The sequence below is a fragment of the Ctenopharyngodon idella genome, chromosome 16 (assembly GCF_019924925.1).
Source record: "Ctenopharyngodon idella isolate HZGC_01 chromosome 16, HZGC01, whole genome shotgun sequence".
Lineage (NCBI taxonomy): Eukaryota > Metazoa > Chordata > Actinopteri > Cypriniformes > Xenocyprididae > Ctenopharyngodon > Ctenopharyngodon idella.
This window is the reverse complement of record NC_067235.1, coordinates 34,237,859-34,261,050: the sequence shown is the minus strand read 5'-3', so window position 1 is coordinate 34,261,050 and position 23,192 is coordinate 34,237,859. Positions and strand designations below refer to the sequence as shown.

Genomic DNA, 23,192 nt, shown 5'->3' with positions numbered 1-23,192 from the left:
ACACTAACGTTTATGATTGCTATCAAATGCTGTGAATGGTCTAATATTTTTTCCAAAATATCGCTCAGACAGAAACGCTCCTTTAGCAATCGAGCTTGCCAGGGTCAACTTGCAGGCTATGCAAGTTAACAATGACTCAAAATAGTGTTCGTCTGTGCAGCCAACGACAGAACAGTTAGCATGCTTTGCTCCAACTTTTGCCATGCCGTTAGAACTGGTACACCGTTTTCACTTGCAAAAACAAAATTGGTGGCTCCGTGGGTGGAAAGTGCAGATTAAGGGGCGGTAATATTATAATAAGATCCCCTTCCTACGTCACAAGGGGAGCGAAATCTGAGCGGCTCATTTTTTCACATGCTTTCAGAGAAAGGCTTGCCAAAACAAAGTCACTGGGTTGTCCTTTTCACGTTTTCTGAGTTGGTAGATGCATCGGGGACCTGATTATAGCACTTAAATACAGAAAAAGTCAGATTTTTTTTATATGTCACCCTTAATCTTATTTAGCTGTACATCTTTACACTGTTTTTCTCTAAACTCTTCCACGGACCCCACTTTGAAAACCACTGTCCTTGTTTCCGTTCCTATTAAAGTTACCAGCTAATCTCTGTTTCTGTTTACTTGCCAAAGCCAATTTTAGGCATTTGGCATTCAATTTTGGGGCATTTATATAGTTATGACTGTGTGCATGTCATAAATTTCTCTCTTTTTTTCTCTCCCTTCTTATCCGAAAATGCTGGACTTATGGACGTGCAAAACATCTTCAACTAATAACATGCACTTGTGGGATTCAAATACACAGCAGTAAGTATGACCAGCACTGTAAACGCCTTCTCTTGGCTTATTCAAGAGTGAAGATTGTATTATTTACGGCGGAGCTTTTCCCAGCAAGTCTCCCTGATCAAACGTGTTTGTCTGTTTTCAGCAGCAGAAGAATCTGGAGGGATACGTGGGCTTTGCAAGCCTCCCCAACCAAGTGTACAGAAAGTCAGTGAAGCGGGGCTTTGAGTTCACTCTGATGGTTGTGGGTAAGGAAACATTGATCTACTTTATATGCAGCTTGCAACTACAAAACTACACTTGACGTGTAATGAAGTTAGCGACACATTGCATGTGATGGATTCAGTGTGCGCCACAGTCGTAATGACCACTTGAGAAGCTTCCTGTCTAGTTTTGAACATTTGCCAGTTTGAGACTACATTCTTGACATTTGGTCTAAATGCTGTTTGGATAACCACACAGGAAGCTGGGGTTGAATGGCAGTGATTTCACATCCTGTTCATCTTGAAAAATGCAAGGACTTTGCAGTGAAGAGCACCTTAAATGGCTGACATTTTAAGAAAGCTTAGCTTTGAAATTGATTCTTTTACAATTAAGCAAGTGATACGGGGTCTGTCCTGTTTTTACTAGAATTGGTCTGTTTGCTTTGGCTTTGCGTGCGAGCTGTGGTTTTTGTAGACGACGTCCTCTGCATTTATGACTCTGACCCGAGGACTTGTGGTTGCGCGTGCTTGAGTTATTTTCACAAGTGAAAGGCATTATTTGTGGTCTTCATAGCTGAAAATATTTTTATAAGTGTCTTTTTCATCCCATAATATCCCAATATTTAACTGACTTTCTGTCAATAATGAGGTTTTAGAGTGCTCTCTGTTGCTGTTCTGCAATACAAATTGGCTGTGCAGGTGGACTTTACCCAGTTGTTCTTGCATTAGTGTTTAGGGTATGGAAAACGGCCAAGTCTGCAATTGTGCCAGCCACTCGCACTGCCAGAAGCAATTTACTCTAGTTAGTGTGCTGACCTCACTGCGTGAGAGCGTGCAGATGAATGCTGCGCTCGATTAGTTCTAGCCTTCATCCAGCGCTCATCCGTTCACTCTGGTTTAGTCCCGCTGCTTGTGCTCTGCGTTCACACTTTAATGCTAAATACGTAATAATGAAGCATCATCATCATATCGAGTCAGTCATGTTTGACTTTTCGAAAACAATTAGCGTAGAGATGCGCAATTCTGGAAAAATGGGAATCACGATCTCTCTCTATGTCTCATGATTTATTGATATATCTCTTTATATCTCTCACGATTCTGAAGAAAAATAAACAAAAACTAAATAATAAAATTTACTAGAGGTTCTGACAAAAGGTTCATTGCTTTAGTCTATTTAAATATTTACTCATTTAATTGGTTGAGTGAATGATTCAATGACTCACTCATAAAGACTTCACTTGTTTCGTCATTGGATGTTTTCGAGCAAATCTATGGAAGCTTGTTTCTGCCTTTTTATCTCACAATTCTGACTTTTTTTTCTCACAATTGTGAGTTATAAAGTCAGAATTGTGAGATAAAAACTCAAAATTGTGTGTCATAATGTGCAATTGTGAGGGGAAAAAATACTGGCGTTTCTTCTCAGAATTGCGAGTTCATATCTAACAATTCTGACTTTATAACTCACAGTTGTGAGAAAAAAGTCAGAAATGTGAGTTTATATCTTGCTTTTCTGACCCTATAAGTCGCAATTGCGAGTTTATATAACGCAATTCTGAGGAAAAAAAGTCAGAATTGTGAGATATAAAGTCAGAATTGCGTGATAACTCAAAATTGTGAGGGGAAAAAAGGCAGAATTGCGACTTTATCTCTCAATTCTGATGTTATAACACGCAATTCTGACTTTATAACTCGCAATTGGGAGTTTAAATCTCACAAATTCTGAGAAAAAAGTCAGAATTTTGAGATAAAAATTACCCTTTTAATTTTTTTATTTAGTGGCGGAAACAAGTTCCATACAAATCTCTTGAATGATTCAGTGGCATTTAAGTCAAGTCACTTGTCGCCACCTACTGGTGTAACGATGTAACTGATACGAATTTTATTTGACGCATCAAATTACTTTCAAAAGGTGATTTGCGGCTCTATTTTGATCTCTACCATAGACATAAGTGTTTATATCTGAACTATAAACTTTTATCCCGGTGATAATTTGAATGATTATAAGACAGAAATAACATGATAACTGCTCTCTCTGGGTCAGAACGCAGATCTGAATGTTCACTGAGATCGTACTTTAATAGACATTGCCGAATCACTGTCATTTAGTGGGTATTTGAGTCGAGATCACAATCTTTTAGCGATTAATTATGCAGCTCTAAATTAGCGGTGATATTTAGACAGAATGAAGCTGCCCTCAGTCACATCTTGGCCATTAACGGATTTACTAAAGAAGCTGCTTGTGAGGTTAATTCCACTCTTCTTCCATGTGGTTCTTAGACAGTCATTCCAATTGGATGCAAAAAAAAGCTGTTCCCTCCAGCATTGACGTAATACGTTTAGGGGCAGTTCACACGGGGCATGTCCTTGCATTCCATCTGCACTATTATTTTTATGTCTCATGCCATGACTGTCACATGTTAAGACTTTAAATTAATTATAGTGGAACACATAAATCTGCCATTAAATGGCCATTTGAGATTATTAAGTGCTGCTTTTCCCCCTGTTTTGTGTTATGTGTCGACTACCTCTGGAAGTGGTTGAAAGTGGACAAGCTCAAAATGTTTTAGACCTCGTTTACACCTGTATTTAGTGTCATTCACTTGTGATCTGATCGACCAAAACACATCTTAATACCAGGACCCTAGAGAACCAACATAATGTTGTTATAAAATTTTATTTTACCCATCTATTGCTGTTATACCCAACTGTTAACTAAGTGGATATGATTATTAGCCAGTTATGTTGTCTAGTCTGATTTTATACAGTACCGTTCAAAAGTTTGGGTTCGGTGAGGTTTTTTTAATCTGTAAGATGCTTTTGAAACAAGTCTCTCCTGCTCACCAAGGCTGCATTTATGTAATCAAAAATAGAGTAAAAATTGTGAAATATTATTACTATTTAAAACAGCTGTTTTCTGTGTGACTATATAGTAAAGTGTAATTTATTCCTGTGATCAAAGATGAATTTTCAGCATCATTACTCCAGTCTTCAGTGTCACATGATCCTTCAGAAATCATTCTAATATGATGATTTGCTGCTCAAGTAACATTTCTGATTATTATCAATGTTGAAAACAGTTTCATATTTTTGTGGAAACTATGATACGTTTTATTTTTCAGGATTCTTTGATGAATTAAATGTTCGAAAGAGAAATCTTTTGTAACATTGTGAAGAAATAGTGACAGTGTACAGTAGAATTTACCTGCGTCTCAGTGTAATAAAAATACTAACACATTTTTTTAAGGAATAATCACAGTTTTTCTTCCATGTTTTAATTTTAACAGTAAAGCTCTGTTGTGCAGCACTTTGTTTGGCAAAAAAGTTTAATTTCATATGATTAAAAGATAAATTAAATTAATTATGCCTTCACATTTAGAATTTTTTTTTTTTTTTTTAATTAATAAATGTTGTTGTTTTTATGAATTCAGTTGATTAGACATTCTTTTTGATTATTAAAATTAAATTAAACCATTAAAATGAAGTCCAGAAAACTTAAAACACAAAACACAGAATTTGGTAAAAATAAAATGGAATTTGAGAGGGGAAAAAAAAAAAAAAAAAAATTCATAGGTCGTAGTTCATAGGACCCTAAAAAATTTAATTTTTGTTAAACTTTTAGTAATTTGTTGTTAAATTGTATAAGTTTCATGATTTCAATTAATTAGACATTCTTTTTGATTACTAAAATTTAATTTAACCGTTAAAATGGAGTCCAAAGAAATTAAAACCGTTCAAAAGTTTGGTAAGCATCGGTAAGATGTTTTTGAAACAAGTCTCTTCTGCTCACCAGGGCTGCATTTATTTGATTTAAAAAAAATACAGTAAAAATTGTGAAATATAATTACTAATTAAAATAACTGTTTTCTGTGTGACTATATAGTAAAGTGTAATTTATTCCTGTGGTCAAAGCTGAATTTTCAGCATCATTACTCCAGTCTTCAGTGTCACATGATCCTTCAGAAATCATTCTAATATGCCGATTTGCTGCTCAAGTAACATTTCTGATTATTATCAATGTTAAAAACAGTTTCATATTTTTGTGAAAACCATGATACATTTTATTTTTCAGGATTCTTTGATGAATTGAACGTTCGAAAGAGAAATCTTTTGTAACATTATAAATGTTACTTTCAAATAAAAAAAAAAATCATACTGACCCCAAACTTTTAAATGGTAGCGTATATAAAACCTAAGCTCATCTAAAACTCTGTTGAAAGCACTGGTATTTCCCTCAGTAAATCTGTTTTTTTTTATAGGATGTTGTGCTGAATTCGGGTCTCATTTTAACTTCGTTTCTGTGTTTTCTTTCCTTTTTTCAGGAGAGTCAGGGTTGGGAAAGTCCACGCTGATAAACTCTCTGTTCCTGACGGATCTGTACTCTGGAGAATACCCCGGGCCTTCGCACAGAATCAAGAAAACAGTTCAGGTATAAAGCGTGAAGTTCTGTTTCCTAAATGTGAATAGATGCTGCTTGTTTCGTATAAGTCGTGCACCAGGAAAATTGCTTTATAAAGGTTTTTAGAAGGCCTTGATGGGATCAGAACTTCCTATGCCACTATACTTCTGGCTTCTCCAGCATACTTAAGTAATACTTCACTAATAGCTATGCTATGTCCTGCAAGTTTGTACTTGTAGCTTTTACAGTGACTGAGTCCAAAGCTTCACACTACATTTCATTTTTATGATAATTGTTTTTGCATCACACGCCACTAATACCCAGTGCTACATAAAGCGTGTGTATAAGACACCAAAAGTGACCATGCAGACTAGCGTTTACACCAGCCATGTTTACTCGAGCATATGTTGTAGAAATGGTCATTCAGCTGGTCTGTTAACCACAGGTGGAGCAATCTAAAGTGTTGATGAAGGAGGGGGGCGTCAGCTTCTTCTCACGATAGTGGACACTCCTGGATTTGGAGACGCTGTGGACAACAGCAACTGGTGAGAAGGATTTTGGTAGAGTGCCAGATATAATTATCATGGTTTAATATCAGGTTGCTTGATGTAATTGGATGTGTATGTGAACCGAAAGCGTGACCTGACTCTCCCGTGTGTTATGCTCCAGCTGGCAGCCGGTCATTGATCACATCGACAGTAAGTTTGAGGATTATCTGAACGCCGAGTCCCGCGTGAACAGACGGCAGATGCCGGACAGCAGAGTGCACTGCTGCCTGTACTTCATCGCTCCCTCAGGTCATGGGTGAGTCTTTCTGCTCTCTTGCTCCTTACTATTCTTAAAGAAGATCTATTATGCCCATTTACAATATTTTCATGCTTGAGTGTTCAAAAACACATATTCTCCATTGTTGCAGCTCCTCTCTTCCCAGTCTGTCAGTAACGCTCTGTTTAGTTCCTGTCACTATGAAGCCCCTCCTTCTGAAAAGCATAATGTGCTCTGATTGGTCGGCTGGGCAAGTGTGTTGTGATTGAGCATGTTTGGGATTCTCAGGTTTGCATACAACAAAACTATATTAGTGTATTTGTATGCAAATCTGAGAATTTTTTTTTAATCCTCCTCTTTGTGTGTGGCATACTTCAATTTAGCAGTTTTTTCCTCTTATGTTTGTCAGGTTTTTTTTCCCTCTAAGAGCTCTTATAATGGATTTCATTTACAAACTGGAGCTGAGGTCGCTGTAATTTTCCTCTTAGTCAGTGAAAGCATGAGAATGACTGTTACTGTAAGCAGCTGTTCTCAGACAATAGCTGATCTGTGCGCAGTTGCAGTGAAGACACAGGAACGTGTGGCTCTATTCAGTCTTGTGTCCACACAATCCTGATGATTATCAGAACTGAAGCGTGGTAGGAAGTAAATAGCTTAATCGGTTGTTTGCACATGACGTCACTGCAGCAGCGCGAATGAGTCCGGAGGGCAGGGAGTGATTTTTCTATATAGGAATCCTATCAAAAAATCAAAATTCGTATGTTTTGCGTCGTTTATGGTTGCTCAAATCGATAAAATCGAGAACCCAGAAGGTGTTTATATCGTTTACATAACTTATACCGTTTTTTTATAACTTATATAGTTTTTTAACTTTTTAAAAGTTGTCGCCTTTTATAGCGTTTTGAGACTGAAATGAATATGGATACCTACTTACCTTTTGTTTTTGACTTGGTTAAATATCCACATTCTTCATGGTATCGTTTGCAGGGAAAAGAAGCTTTTTTTATCCCACTGAATGATAATTTGGTGTTTTCACTTCAGTTTTGTAGAATTTCGTTCACAATGTTGATCTGGTTACTATGAGTAACAGTGTCACGCGCTGCTGCTTCAGCCATCATATGGTAGAAAATGTCAGAATAAATAAATGTTTAACAAGCTGACAGTCAATTCATTTCTTTGTTGGAAGGGTGTAACGTTAAATGTAACTGTAGTTTTAATGTTGTCTTTGTAAATATTCACTTTCCCATATGACCACAGAGGAGTCACATTCAGTGGACAGTCACCCTTTTTTACAGTCTATGACAGACACCGACACACTGTATTTTTTTAATTTTTTTATTTATTTCAACAAATGACATATGACAGCCAAAATCAAACCCATAGAAGCTGAACAGTTTTGAAGTGGCTGTGTGCAAGTTATACTCATTCACAAGCCGGGTGAGAGTAATACTCGCAGATGTAACGTTAATGTTATTACACCAAAACAAAATACAACACTTGTGATTATTTTATTGAGTGATAGGGAGTGGGTTTAATCAGTGACATTACATTTGCTATACGTCGTCTTCCCATCACCTCCTCAACCTGCTTCCCTTAGTGTGTTTTTACACGTATAAAAGGCGACAATTGTATTACACCGTCCAGTTTTTTCTTTGAACGATGATGTGAGCTCCTGTTGCAATTCTCGATTCAGCATAAATGACCTACAATGGCGACATTTTTCACAATCACGACAAAAAATCAAAAATACTGCCCTAACTTCACTAGCTGAAATGTAGCGCGATATAAACAAACCAGAATAGACCTGAAGCTTCACATTCTCCTCGATGGCAGGAAAGTCTTTCAATTTAGTGGAAAAGTCGCTCCTCTTCATAACATAAAGATCACGTCCAACATATGTTGTGATTTTCTGTTTATTTCTTTCTAAACCAGCACAGAAAGGACTTTTCTATAACACACGGCCACTAACATTTTATGTTAGCACAATTTGACATGTTTTATTTAAAATGGAGATCACGATTCTCCCATGATTCTGAATAGACATCTAAACAAAATAACATGTAATTTACTAGAGGTTCTGACAAAATGTTAATTGCTGCAGTCTATTTAAAAATATGCTTATTTGAATTTTAACGATATCGATTCCAATTCTGCATTCCCATTATTTGATGCCTTTCTAATTTAACACAATAACACCGTGTCATAACCAGACGCGACACCGCAACACGCGATAATGTATCTTTTCCATGTTAATCAGAGTTTTTGTCCTAACTAGCCGCGACGGCGACGCGCAACGATTCTATTTTAGAAACGGTTTCTATTTTTCTGCGACGTCGCGGCTGGAACAACAACACAAAGTATGGAGATGATAATCTCAGGTACTGTTTATGTGCTTTATTTAAGGTTAAAAGCGTCTAATGTGAGTTTGAATATCATTGTTTTTTATAGCCGTACTGAAAGCAACAATGGACAATTCATCTCAGATCTTCGAAATAAATAAAAGGAAACAAAAACGTTACTGAAACAAGTTACTGAAACAATCTTTGTCATAGAATACACTTGTCTGTTCACAATATGTATTTTTAATGATGTTAAAATGGTGTAATATTCATGAATTTGATTAGGCTATGTACTTATCAATTTCATTGCGAGTGCCAAGAGCTTGCAGAGAGACTCCGCCCACGTGCTCTTCTGATTGGCTGTGATTTTTGATTGACTGTATTGCGTCTCATAGCTGGTGTGAATAGACAAACTGTGATTAGGACACGGTGCAATGACTTTAAATGATCTTTTGGGGGTAATTTCTCAGCCAAATTTGATGTGCGATTAATTAATCAGCACATTATGTAATTAATTAGTTTAGAATTTATAATCTCGTAAATCTCTTGTTTCATTACTGGATGAATCAGCGTTTTTGAACGAATCTTTTGAATGAATGATTCAACTACAAATGCAAGTCACTTGTCGCCACCTACTGGTGTAACAAATCTTTATTTGACGTGTCAAGCTACTTTCAAAAGGTGATTTACTCTATTTTGATCACAATCATAGACATCAGTGTTTATATCCGAACTATAAACTTTTTTATCTCTGTGATAATCTGAATTATTATACATGATAGCTGCTCTCTCTGGATCAGAACGCAGATTTGAATGTACTTGTCAAAGCTTTAATATTATAATATTTGACTGAATGAAGATGTTTGCCCACTACTGTAGTTTCAGTGATTCTTGCGTTATCCATTACAGTGACTGAGAGAACCATGTAATCATTGCATCTTTATCATGGTGTTGTGTTGTGTATTTTTCCACCAGACTGAAACCTTTGGACATCGAGTTTATGAAACGGTTGCATGAGAAGGTCAACATCATCCCGCTAATTGCCAAAGCAGATACCCTGACCCCCGAAGAGTGCCAACAGTTCAAGAAACAGGTCAGTCGGCCTCTAAGTCATGTCTGTTTAAACTCCTGATTAAGAAGGCAAGAAGAGACGGCAGGAGTTCAAGCCTCCGGCACCATGTGTGTCTTGAGCATTTCACCATCTGTCAGAGTATTATCTCTGCAGGAACCAGGAGCAGGAGCGCGGCATTACCGCCCAGACAGGAAAGATCAGATGAAAAGATTTGAGCACATGCACAAATAAATAAACAGAGGATGTTCCTCAACCCTAAACAATCGTTCTTGGCGATCCTCTGGAGGTTGTGTGCTGGCCCGACGGAATCACATGGGGTTTGTGTGACGTTTTTATGTTTTTCTAGATTATGCGAGAAATTCTGGAGCACAAGATCAAAATCTACGAGTTTCCAGAGACGGATGATGAGGAAGAAAACAAGATCGTGAAGAAAATCAAAGTAAGAGTTCCACATTTGTGTAACATTTTTTTATTGTTTTTTGACAACGTTATCAGGACTTGACAGCATTTGCGACTAAAAATAGATGTGTGTGAACTGTAAAAATACATAAAAAGTACTTTTGAAAGTCTTAAATTTAGTTTTTTTCAGGTCATGAAGTCTTAAATATTTTAAACGGTATAATATCCATTTATATAATGACTTGTGACTTATATATAAATCATATATATTACACGTTACAGCTTAATGTGATTTATAGGTGATGATTTTATCAAATAAATATGAGTGCTGCACATTCAAAGTCTACAGGCTCAGTTTCAGAGCAGTTCACAATCAATAAATACTGTGCGTTTATGCTAATATATTATTAATGATCCACTGTTGATGAATTATGACAATGTTTATGGTGTTTGTATTGTAATATGTTTTAGATGGTTGTAAGAGTGCTCCCTCATATGTGTGAATGAGCAGGTAGAAGCAGTAAAGACATTTCAAAATAAGAGTCCCAGTGTATTTTGGACTTGTTTATAATTAAGTCTTGCATTAAGCAGATTTTTTTTTTTTTGGTTATTATTGTTACAAAATAAACTTTATCTGGCATTTAATTGGATATACATCAGAATATATATATATATATATAATTAGAATATACATCATTTAAAAAAAAAATACAAATATAAATTGATGCAAAATTATTTAAAAATCATGTCGTTTTTGTATTCAAATAAATGAAATAATTTTACTTGTAAATATCTCTTTATCCCTTTGAGAATTATTTATATATATATATATATATATATATATATATATATGTCCTGTCAATCGATTAAAAAAAAAAAAAAAATTAATCGCACATTTGTTCTGTAATTAATCACTATAAATCACAATTAAAAAAAATTGCCGTTTTTTTTTATATTTTTGTATTGAAATAATTTCACAGTTACTCTCCAAATGAATAGAAACAACTTAAAGACAGAATATTTTAAATATTTGTTTAATGGCATCTTTTTATGAATGAAGGTCAGTATCACTGATACTAATACTGTACTGATGTCTCTATGAAATTGATTTTTTAAAACATTAATTATAGACCTTAAACATTACAGTATAACTAAAACAATTAATTTCAACATTTATTAGACTTTATAAAAAAAGTCTTAATTTAAGTGCACTTAAAACAATCTCCACACAAACCCATTATAATAATGTCATATTTACCTGTCTAACAGGTAGGAAATATACAGAAATTGAATAAAGTTATCAAACACTTTACAGCATAAATTATAAATTGAATATAGATTAATCCTTATTAAGGCTACAGTTTTCTGTTATCTTTGTTCTTTGAACATTAATGACAGTCATCACAGCAACTGGTTTATTAGGCTGCTGTCACTTTAAGAGCTGCCGCTGCCGAACATGACGCGGATCTGACGTGCATCTCATTTTCAACTCTATAAGTTAATTTAAGACGTTATTTAACTCATTTAGGACTGCTCTTATGAGGATACTCCACAAAACGGGCATTTTGGCATAATAATGCGTGTTATTGTTTGTTCAAGCGTGAAAGGGAACTCCATACTGGCGCGTGTCTTTCTGTGCGCACAAGTCGTGTGTGTGTCACATGACACGGCATTCACAGACGGCTCGTTCTCGTTTGTCCTGTGGCGCTTGAATGGTTTAAAAGCATTTGCGTGAATAAGAGCGTGATCATTATGTAACGCTAGCCAAATTATGATGGAAAAAACGGATGCTGCGTTAAATATTAACACGTTAAACTGAAAAAAAAATTAATCACATGCGTTAACACACTAATTTTGACAGCACTTATAAGAAAATTAAGAGCACATGTGCTCCTTGGGGGGAAAAGTCAGCGTCAAGCCCTGGTTAATGAGCTCAAGGTTGTGATATCATGAACAAGACAGTTTCTAAACAAGTTGTTTTATGTCTTTAGTTTCATTAAATGTTCTGAAGGAGGAGCCTTGTGTTGTACTTTATATCAAACGCACTTATTTCAAAAGAAAAAGTACGAAATATTCAGTTTTCTGTGATGTGTCCCCTTTAAATGCTGTTCATATAGGAGAATGAAGTCTCTCCTCTAATGAGTCTGAATCTGGCGGTGGGCGGTACATGCGGTTCACAGGTGGCTACTGCACATTAAACGACTGCCAAGCTTTGCATGTTGCTTTAGCAGACGGATTCCTTGTACACAGCCATCCATGAGTCTCTCTCTCTCTCTCTCTCTCTCTCTCTCTCTCTCAAGGATCGGTTGCCCCTGGCTGTGGTCGGAAGCAACACTATCATCGAGGCGAACGGCAAGAAGGTTAGAGGAAGGCAGTACCCGTGGGGAGTGGCAGAAGGTAGATGTCACAATTTTTAGAGTTACAGTTTTAATCTCAAATGTGCGATCGTTTCGTTGAGAAGGTAACATTAAAAAACTATGGATGGTAATTTACTTTTTGTGAAGAATCAGTTCATTTGAGAATATTTAATTAAACAGCAAATCATATCAGAATGATTTCTGAAGGATCATGTGACACTGAAGACTGGAATAATGATGCTGAAAATCCAGCTTTGATCACAGAAATAAATTACACTTTACTATATATTCACATAGAAAACAGCTGTTTTAAATTATAATAATTTTTCACAATATTTCTGATTTTAGTGTATTTTTAATCAAATAAATGAAGTCTTGGTGAGCAGTTTTAGCTGATGCTCTAATTCCATAAGCTAGAAATTGCTGTTTTTGAGGTCAATATTTGTCCAGCAACAACTATAAATGGCATTTGAATAATATCTTAATATGTTTAAAACCTCATTCTCTTTTCTTTCTCCTCAGTTGAGAATGGAGACCACTGTGATTTCACACTCTTAAGGAATATGCTCATCAGGTAAAAACATCCAATGTTTTGTGGAAACACAACAGCAATAGCTTTTGGAGAGTGAAAGTGAAATGCATTGCTTAGGAAGTGTTCTCTTGCCATTTTCAGTGCCCATAAATGGTCATTTGGTTTGATGTTTTATGTATCTAATATAATGACTTGCATACTGTAATTATGGCTGTACTGTCTTTATACTTTGTGGCTTCTTTGTATAAAAATGGAACTGATTGTAAGTATGAGGTGTTTTGTGTCAGAACCCACATGCAGGACCTCAAGGACGTGACGAATAACGTCCATTATGAGAACTACAGAAGCAGGAAGCTTGCGGCCGTCACCTGTAACGGAATCGACAACAACAAAACCAAAGGCCAGCTCACCAAGTAAGTTGTTTAGGAACATTATATCACTAATATTAAGCAATTCTCTATCTGTTTGATCCAAGAACATGCACTTCAACATGCAGATTCAAGATGTTTATAAGTGTGAGCAGAAATGCTTGGAATAACGTAAAGCGACAGATTGCATCCATTATATGTGTGGTTACGTTCCATACTAATCCATTTCAGACACTTAGAACATGCTCAACCATTGACGATGATTTAATTAAATAAACATGAGCATGTTTAAAGTTAAAACACAGCGCTGTTGCTCGTTCTACAGACTTGCCGTTTCAGAGCAGCTCCCTCATATGTGTGAATGAGCAGCTAAAAGCAGTAAATACATTTCAAAATAAGAGTCCCGGTGTATTTTGGACTTGTTTATAATTAAGCATTAAACAGAACATTTGTTGTTCTGATATTATTGATTATTTTGTTACAAAATAAACTTTATATGCCATTTAATTCAATGATTAGAATATACATAATTCCATAATTATTACATAAATACACTTTGAAGTAGATTTAAAAAAAAGTTTTTTTTTTTTTTTTTTGAGGTTTAAGATCAGTTTATTTAAGTAATGCTCAGTTGTCAAACGGCATTGTTAAATTTTATGTTGCATCATTTCCTGTTCTTTGGTAAAATGATGAGCACACTTTAAACCACCATACTTACATTTGTGGCCGGCCCACTTCTGTTTTTTAAATCAACATGAAATGCAGTTTACAAGTTAAACAGGATATTCATTGAGGGGAAAATGTAGGGCAGGGCTTTATTTTGTCCATTAGAGTGATTGGTTCATGAGAAGAGGCAGTTAAAAAGTGTGATTGAAAAATATAATGAATACTCAAATATGTTATATAATATGTAATTTAATATATAATTAAAAAAAAAAAAAATTGACGAAGTAAATGAGGTCTGTTTTGATTCCATGTTGACTTTTAATTTCCAGATCGCTTAACCCCTTAACTGTTTTGAGCATAGACATGAAAATGCACTATCCAAACCTAAATGGATGTAATTCAAGAATACTATGGAATATAGACATAAAGTTGGTCTCGTTTTAAAGAAGACACTCAGCAGATTATATAAATAAAAATAAAAGTCTGAAAAAGTTATGGAAGTTTATATTTACTGTAAATAAAATGTTTATACTAAACATTTTTTATATAATATATATTCTATCATTTTTTTTTTTTTTTTTTTTTTTAATTGCTATCAAATCAAAGCCATATTTCTAAATAAGTTGATAACACAAAAATTAAAGTTCCAATGAAATTTTGTTTAGGCGCTGTACCAAAAATATCCACCGGGTGTCACCCACATTCCATTTAAAAACATTTTGACGCGCTCTCATGTTACAAATTTATAAATCTCTATTCAAATATCACAAAACAATCACCAAATATGGAACCTTGAGACTTTCCGACGACATGTTTTGTGAAGATTAGAAAAAGTTTTAAATATAAAGTAGTTCAAATAAAATTTGTAATACGAAACCTGACACCGCCCACTAGGGGAGGAGCTCGCTAAAGAATTTACAGTGTTTTTCATGGTAACGCAACGTCCAATTTCAAAATAGTTTTCACAGGATGAATTTTTAGTTCGTAAGCTTTCGAATGATACCTAAATTATTATGATTACTAAAATATTACTAAAAAAAAGCACATCAAAAAATAAAGTCTGAAAAAGCTATGGAAGTTATATTTACTGTAAATCAATTGTACTATACTAAACATTTTTATTTTATGTAACGTGTATTTTATCAAATTTTGTTTTACTCTAAAGTTGCCATCAAATCAAAGCCATATGTCTAAACAAGCTGAGTTCCAAATTTGAAGTTGATATCACAAAAATTAAAGTTCCCATGAAATTTTGTTTAGGCGCTGTACTAAAAATATCCACCGGGTGTCACCCACATTCCATTAAAAAAAAATTGATGCACTCTCCTGGTAACAAATTTATAAAATTCTATCCAAATATCACAAAACAATCACCAAATATGGAACATTGAGACCTTCAGACATGTTTTGTCAAGATTAGAAAAAGTTTTAAATATAAAGTAGTTAAAATAAAATTTGTAATACGAAACCTGACACCGCCCACTAGGGGAGGAGCTCACTAAAAGAATTTGCAGTGTTTTTCATGGTAATGCAACATCGAATTTCAAAACGGTTTTCACAGGATGAATTTTGAGTTTGTAAGCTTTTGAATTATACCTAAATTATTATGATTACTAAAATATTACTAAAAAAGCACAAAAAAATAAGTCTGAAAAAGTTATGGAAGTTTATTTACTGTAAATCAATTGTACTATACTAAACATTTTTATTTTATGTAACATGTGTATTTTATCATTTTGTTTTACTCTAAAATTGCCATCAAATTATGATGATGACTAAAATATGTGCGCTAAGTAAAAAGAGCACCAAGATGGTGACAGTTAAGGGGTTAAATAGCTTGAAAAAAATAACTTTTGTCTTGGTTTATAATAAGAGCTCGCTTCACAGTTTGCTCTGGCCGCTAACCCCTAATTTAAGAAGCCAAACTCTTAACACAAGCACGAATATGCATGAACACACGCTCACAGATCACGCCGTGCAGCTTCCAACGAGTCCGTCACCTCTAACCTGAAATATCGCCTTGCAGGAAACCACATTAAAAGTGTTATAATCCAGACTAGCGTTTTTGTCTTATCTGCTTCTGTTCACACATTGTTTTGCTCTTTAGTGTATGATCTGCAGCATGCTAAGTGTGTGTGTGTTTTTGTTTTTTAGAGGTGACACGGTTGAAGGCATGTAAGTGGTCATTTACATTTTTCCAAATCCCTGTGTAGTATGGATCCTCTCTTCCTCTGGGAACAGTGTCTGTCATCATCCCTCCTTTTCCACCAATTTTTCCGGGGAGTAATCGACCTTGTTGACCCTGTTGTATTGATTAGATCAGCGGAAGACAAGCCCTTCCTTATGTTCCTGATGTGAAATGTGCTCCAGGACTCTGGTCTCATTGATTCACTGATGCATCACAATTCTTTCTCGCACTTTGATTCACAAAAAACGCGCACAAGAGATTCATTCTGCTCATATCTTATCATGAATAAGATCTATTGATTGTTTTGAGTGGCAGAAATTGAGATGCATCATCGATGAATCATTTAGAGAGTTCAAAATCGAATCTAAAGATTCCTGTTCATTTTTTCCATCTGGCATATGTTCCTCTTCGCAGCTTTCCTGCAGCGCTCACTAACGCTTTGGCCATTAACAGTTAAACCAGGATATTTGTTTGTTTGTTTGTCTGTCTGCCTGGGCAAGACTGAAGCGCAGAGATGTTTTGCAGGAGCGGTTGGTCACGGGTGTCTCGCACAGGGCATCGAGGGCTTTGTTGGTTCACCTTTCCGTCTCTTCTTGTCTTCTGAAGATGCACAGCGATGCATCGCTCTGAGGGAACTGTCTGTGGGACGTGATTGTTAATTGCATGTGTCAATCCTAGGAGTCCCCTCGCCCAGATGGAGGAGGAGAGAAGGGAGCATGTGACCAAGATGAAGAAGATGGAGATGGAGATGGAGCAGGTCTTTGAGATGAAAGTCAAGGAGAAGATCCAGAAGCTGAAAGATTCAGAGGCGGAGGTACTAACACTAATACATCGATTGGATGATAAAGCTGAAAGAATTATGCTCCTATATTTTTCAGTATATTATATTTTTGTAGTATAATATAAACTTTTATTTTGTTTTACTTTATTTTAGACTATTTTAGAAGGAACCATAGTTTGATCCACATTGCCATTGTACATTCAAAATGCTAGTAAAACAGTAAAAAGTCATGTTTAAGTCATTTAAGCTACTAAAACTTAAAAAAAAAATTTTTTTAAAGGGTTAATTTACCCAGAAATAAAAATATTCTGTCATTCCACACCCGTTCATTCATCTTCAGAACACAAATTAAGATATTTTTGATGAAATCCAAGAGTAGAAAGTATCCTCAGTAGAAAGTAATGAAATTACCACATTCAAGGTCCGGGAAAGTAGTAAAAACATCGTTAAAACAGTCATGTGACTGCAGTGGTTCAACCTTAATGTTATGAAGAGACGAGAATACTTTTTGTGCGCAAAAACAAAACAAAAATAATGACTTTATTCAACAATATCTTCTCTCCCGTCAGACTCGTACGCAGTTGAGCGCTCCCCGTGTTTTGTGTCAGAATGGCGACTCGTTATTGGCCGGCTCCTGCGTCAGCATCACACGCATGCGTCGCGCTGATCACGTGATCAGCGTCGGCCAATACTGAGACTGCGTTCTGACGTAGAACCTGGAAGCGCTGAACGTAAAAAGCATAACAGACTGACCGGGGAGAGATGAATTTGTTGAATAGAGTCATTATTTTTGTTTTGTTTTTGCGCACAAAGTATTTTCATCTCTTCATAGCATTAAGGTTGAACCACTGCAGTCACATGACTGTTTTAACGATGTTTTTACTACTTTCCCGGACCTTGAATGTGGTAATTTTATTGCTTTCTATTGAGGATAAAAAAAAACCTCTTGGATTTCATCAAAAATATCTTAAAGGGGTGGTTCACTGTTTTTTTTCTAGGCTTGATTGTGTTTATGGGGCGCAGTTTAACATGGCTTAATTCTTCTTTTGATACCGTATTTCTCATATATTTTACCTTTATTCTACACCGCTGTTTCCCTTCTCCTAAAAACACTCTGTTGAGTTCCTGGTTCTATGAAGCCCCTCCCTCAGAAATACGCAATGGGCTCAGATTGGTTAGCTGGCCCTGTGTATTGTGATTCGCTGTCCGGAATATGTTGTCACGATTCATGTTGTCCGGAAACGCCACGCCCCTTACCATTACGGGTAATAGTTGCTTGCTTTCAGTGGAAATGTAAATAATGGCGTCTATATTGCCATATCAATTTGAGCCCGAATCAGACCCAGATAGCAGTAAGAGGGTCAAGCAGAAGTGAATTGCTGAAGTGGGAACTGCTTCATCTTTCAGTAAAAGCCTTTGTGTAAATCCAGCATTGAACTTGTGTAGATTCTGGAAGCTGTCTTCTGTAAAATGTGCAGCACAGACAGCTAAATTAGCATTATAATTGTCAGGAACAGAATTAAACATAAATTTTAAACATTGTTCACGAAGTCCAGCGTCTCTAGGAGGAAGACTTGTATGCACGCGACATGGCCTCGCCTACTTTTTTGCGTGTTCCCGGGGGCAGGGTTTATGTTAATTGCAGGGTTTATAATGTCACCAACCCGGGAAGAAGCTCGTTGTAGTCCAAACCGGTCGTAATTGTAGGCATTAAACTGCCATAACTTTAAAAGACAATATCTCTGTTTGCATTGACCTTTCAGCGCTGTAACTTTGCAGATGTTGTTTATGCTCACGCAGCAACATTACACACTAACTAAAGTTAAAAAAGTGAAATCGCAATGAACCACCCCTTTAAATTTTGTTCTGAAGATGAATTTGATGGACATACAGGTGTGGAACGACATGACAGAAATTACATTTTTTGGTGAACTAACCCTTTAAAATAAATGATAAAAAACAAACTTATTTCAGCAATTCTCATTTTCATTTATTTAGTTTAAATTGATGTACTAAAATAACTAAAACTGAATTAAAAATTAATAAAAACTAGACATTTTAAATAAAAAAATAAAAAAAATCATTTATTGAAACTTTAAAATTAAAACAGTAAAAACTAATATAATAATAACAAAATAAAATTTAAATAAAAGTAGTTTCCTAATGATACTAAAATAACGCTGTTTCACACTCGAGTTCGAAATGCTTTCAGAACTCTTACACTTCAGTGTAATTCTGTGTTTGATTTGATTTGGTGTGTGTCTGTGTGATGTGTGCAGCTGCAGCGGCGTCATGAGCAGATGAAGAAGAACCTGGAGGCTCAGCATAAGGAGCTGGAGGAGAGACGGCGTCAGTTTGAGGAGGAGAGATCGACCTGGGAGACCCAGCAGAGAATCCTGGAGCAGCAGAAAATGTATGTGATCACAACACTGCTTTTACATCTTCTTTCTGTTGCATTCGGGTCTGTTTTGACCCAGAGGAGGTACATAACACATGTCCAGAGTTTCATTTTTGTACTAAAAACTATGGATTTTTTTTTTTTGTCAAAATACACATCATTTGTTTTTCAGATATTTTTAAAATAAAAAATGTAAGAGATATAACCATTTAAACTAAATTGTTACACCTTTTGCGTTCTGGTCCGTTTTGGCCTGAAAGTGAACTGTGGTTTTATACTTCAAATTATACTTTTTTTTTTTTTTTTTTTTTTATATACATCTATTAGTAAGATTCGTCTCAAATGACTTCTGTAAAATACATTTATCCTCTTTATTACACTCACACACATTTTTTGTTTACAAACATGCTCACACATGCAAACACATGATAATTCTGAAATTAAAATAAACCAAAAATAGTCTAAATTTGAAAAAGAGAGTTTGAAAAATAAGTGCCCATTTCGCTCTGCTGCCCCCTACTGATGAACCACTGCAGCATGAACACCAGATTCAGCCTGTTTATCATCTTTTTTCATACACAAGTAAAATTAATATATTTAGTTTGAAAACATTTCAGAGTAATACTGATATTGTTTTGTTAGAAAAGGAATATGTAGGTTTCATAAATTTAGATTGTTTTGAGCAGTCATGAGCTATAAGTTCAAAGGAATTTAATTAAAGTCAATGGACTTCATGGTAATTCTCATATTATATGTTCTTATAAATTTAATATAGTAATATATTCAAATAAAATTTCTCATAAGTATTAATAAAAATATATATATTTTCTTGCATCACCCTGGTTTTTGCTGTAGTCATTGTAAAATTTTATATTTCAAAGAATTCTTAATTATTTTTTTTTAATTAAAAAGGGGGTAAATGTAGTAATAACATGGTAAAACATGGTAACATGACAAGCCGTCAACCTGCATTATTTCAACTTATTTTTAAAATAATTGTTTAAAGGGTTAGTTCACCCAAAAATATAATTTCTGTCATTAATTACTCACCCTCATGTCGTTCCACACCCGTAAGACCTTCGTTCATCTTCTGAACACAAATTAAGATATTTTTGATGAAATCCGAGAGGGTTTTTTTTATCTTCAATAGAAAGCAATGAAATTACCACATTCAAGGTCCAGAAAAGTAGTAAAAACATCGTTAAAACAGTCGATGTGACTGCAGTGGTTCAACCTTAATGTTATGAAGCAACGAGAATAATTTTTGTGTGCAAGGGTGAGTAATTAATGACAGAAATTTCATTTTTGGGTGAACAAACCCTTTAACGGGAATTTGTGGTGAAAAACTACATTACCCATAATGCTCTATGGAAAATCCCACCAATCAGAGTCATGATAAGCAAAAAAAAGAGCTCTTAATCCCCGCCCACTCCCATGAAGCACTGTGAATGATGATCTAAAAAGAAATTAATGACAAAATCCGCCACTGAAAGTGTTTTTGAAATCATCATTCTGTTTTTTTTCCCTCACAGGACTTTGGAAAAGAACAAGAAGAAAGGGAAGATCTTTTAAGATGATTTCGATGATGATCAGGTTGTTCTCATTGGCCAATCCTCCCCGACCCGACACCCGCGTCGCCTTCAGACTCGGAGCTGTTCGTGGACCTTCATGAACGTCAAGCCAAACCCTTACCGATCTAAAACAAATTCACTTACCAGCTGATGTCTGCTGTTATATTCCAAATTTAGCGATACTCATCAACCAAATAACACGAACCTCCATAACAGAATATGACTGTGCTCTATTTTCCCCCCTTGAAAACATGTAAACCTGAAGAAACCCATATAACGTGGCCAAATTAAACAATTGTAAATGCACAAATGGCGTCCGGAGGGGATGGGCAAACGTATTATTTGCTCCTTTTGGCTTATGATTTAGTTTTTCTCTTACTGCAGAAGTGTTTCAAAATATAGTGTCTGTCTCGTCAATATCCTTTGACCACCTCCTATAACTTCATTAATGTTATTTCAGTTATTTTTTTATATATTATATATAAATATGTATACGTACACCAAGACAGCTAACGTAATATTTTTTTGTATGTTTATTAGAGTACTCCGCAGACTGGTGTCTTAATACATGGACGGTCTTTATTACTCTTGAACGGTCGACTGGTTTCAGCATGTTTGTCTGCTGTACAGTATTTCCAGCTGTTATAGGACAGAACCAGTCCAAAACTTGTTTTTCTTATGTTCTCCATCTATGTATTTTTAATTTTATTTTTCATTTGTATTGTACAGTCTCTTAATAAACTTGTGATGATACAGGTTGAGGTCATCTAGAGTTATCTTACAAATCTGCTGCAAATACATACAATCTTTTTGTACAAGAACCAATGATCATAATATTAAATTTGGGTGATTGTTACGCTTTTGTTCTACTGTGTCTCATAAGCTCACTCGAAGATTAAATTAATTTAATACTTTAGTCAAGGTACACTTTGTTTTTGTTCAAAATTTAAATGTCAATATACATACATACATACTCCTTCCTATTGTAAGTTTAATATGTTTATATTGTGTATGATTTTCACGGGAAATTGCATACATGTCACTCGCCCATGTGTGTCTCGTCCAAGCGTGCCTCACAAGTTTAATTTTAAAACAAATAATAAAAGAAAAAGGTTTAAAAAAAAAAAAAAAAAAAAACGTGCCTCACAAGTTCTGAAAATTGAAGCCAAAGCATCTCGATCGCCCCCAGGTGGCTGGATGCAGTATAGGTCATAAACCCCGCCCTCTCCATGAAATGTAATAGAGTACCTCAGGGATGACGTGTTTTTGTAGGCAAAACCCAGAAGCGAGTTAGCATTTTAGGACTTCTGGTTCCATCTCCCCGAAGTCTATGGGTTTTTTGAATGTGTTTTTGCTAAATTGCCTGAAATTTGATTAACAAATCCACTAAATATTTTAACGTTTTGATCTATGACATAAAACACACCAGTTATAACTCGCTTGTGATTTTTTTATTTATTTTTTTTTTAAACCTTTATTGTGTCTTTAAAAACGGCGGTTGCTAACAAGTTGCTAAAAGGGACTACTTCCTTTGGCGGGGACTTTAGACGTCATCATGACAAACAGGACATTTGGACAGCATTTCTCATGAAAAAGTGGATAAGTATTCATACACAGCACAGATCATAATCAGCGAGCATGTTTTTAAATAAAGTTGTTTTTTAAATAAAGTTTGAGGAAGCTTGGCGACCATGGTGTGCTGTAGTCCGTTTATAGCCCACTGTTAGCTTTTTATATCTGACGACTTTATTTCAGCTTCAAAATGTACAAATGTTGTGTTAATTTCTAAAGATTATCTTGATAGACAAAACGTGTTATAACCCTTTGTTAAACACAGAGCTTATTTTTTGCGATTTTCCAAAAGTCTATGGGAAAAATGCATTGGCTTTCGATCGAGGGAACCCGTGCGCCGCTAACTTCCGGGTTGGCCTACAAAAACACGTCATCCCTGAGACCTGAGACAAACTAAACTGTCAAATACACGTAAAATATATTTTTCTCCAAAGATGGTTTCTGTCATTTTAGGCCGTTTTTATCACGCTGATGTTAGTTAAAGTGTTCGTTACTTAAATACGTTTATTTGATGCTATAAAAACGCGGGTTTTGAGGTCATGACAGCTGAGATTGACAGCTTCTCTGAGGGAAGTAGTCACTGAAGCACCAACGTACTTTTCTGGATCTTCCGGAGGAGATTGAAGCTTTAACTTTAATTTCTACAGAACTAGTTATTTCATACCGACATAATGAGTTGTTCTGCTTTATTAACCGATTCTGCGTGAGTGTGGGCGGGGCTTTGATATCGCGGCTCCACTTCGCGCTCACTGACTCAAGATGTCAGCGCCATATTGGCACACTGGCGGCTTCACTACTACAATGGACG

At 35.5% G+C, this 23,192-nt stretch overlaps 1 protein-coding gene and 1 long non-coding RNA gene across 2 annotated transcripts; one reads left to right on the top strand and one right to left on the bottom strand.

Annotated features, from left to right (window-relative positions):
• Nucleotides 1-923: 923 nt before the first annotated feature.
• Nucleotides 924-21,565, top strand: septin7b (septin 7b). The gene is given in 13 exon segments (XM_051864924.1): nt 924-1,025; nt 5,300-5,406; nt 5,822-5,855; nt 5,858-5,921; nt 6,046-6,180; nt 9,456-9,573; nt 9,899-9,991; nt 12,252-12,348; nt 12,831-12,882; nt 13,128-13,253; nt 16,741-16,876; nt 19,123-19,256; nt 20,774-21,565. Coding segments are annotated over 13 exon segments (1,146 nt in total). The 5' UTR covers nt 924-1,015; the 3' UTR covers nt 20,814-21,565.
• LOC127496934 (uncharacterized) lies at nt 14,141-16,022 on the bottom strand. The gene is made up of 2 exons (XR_007925399.1): nt 15,471-16,022; nt 14,141-14,877 (listed from the first exon to the last, which is right to left on the bottom strand). It is a non-coding gene; the product is annotated as an uncharacterized LOC127496934 (long non-coding RNA).
• Nucleotides 21,566-23,192: the final 1,627 nt, after the last annotated feature.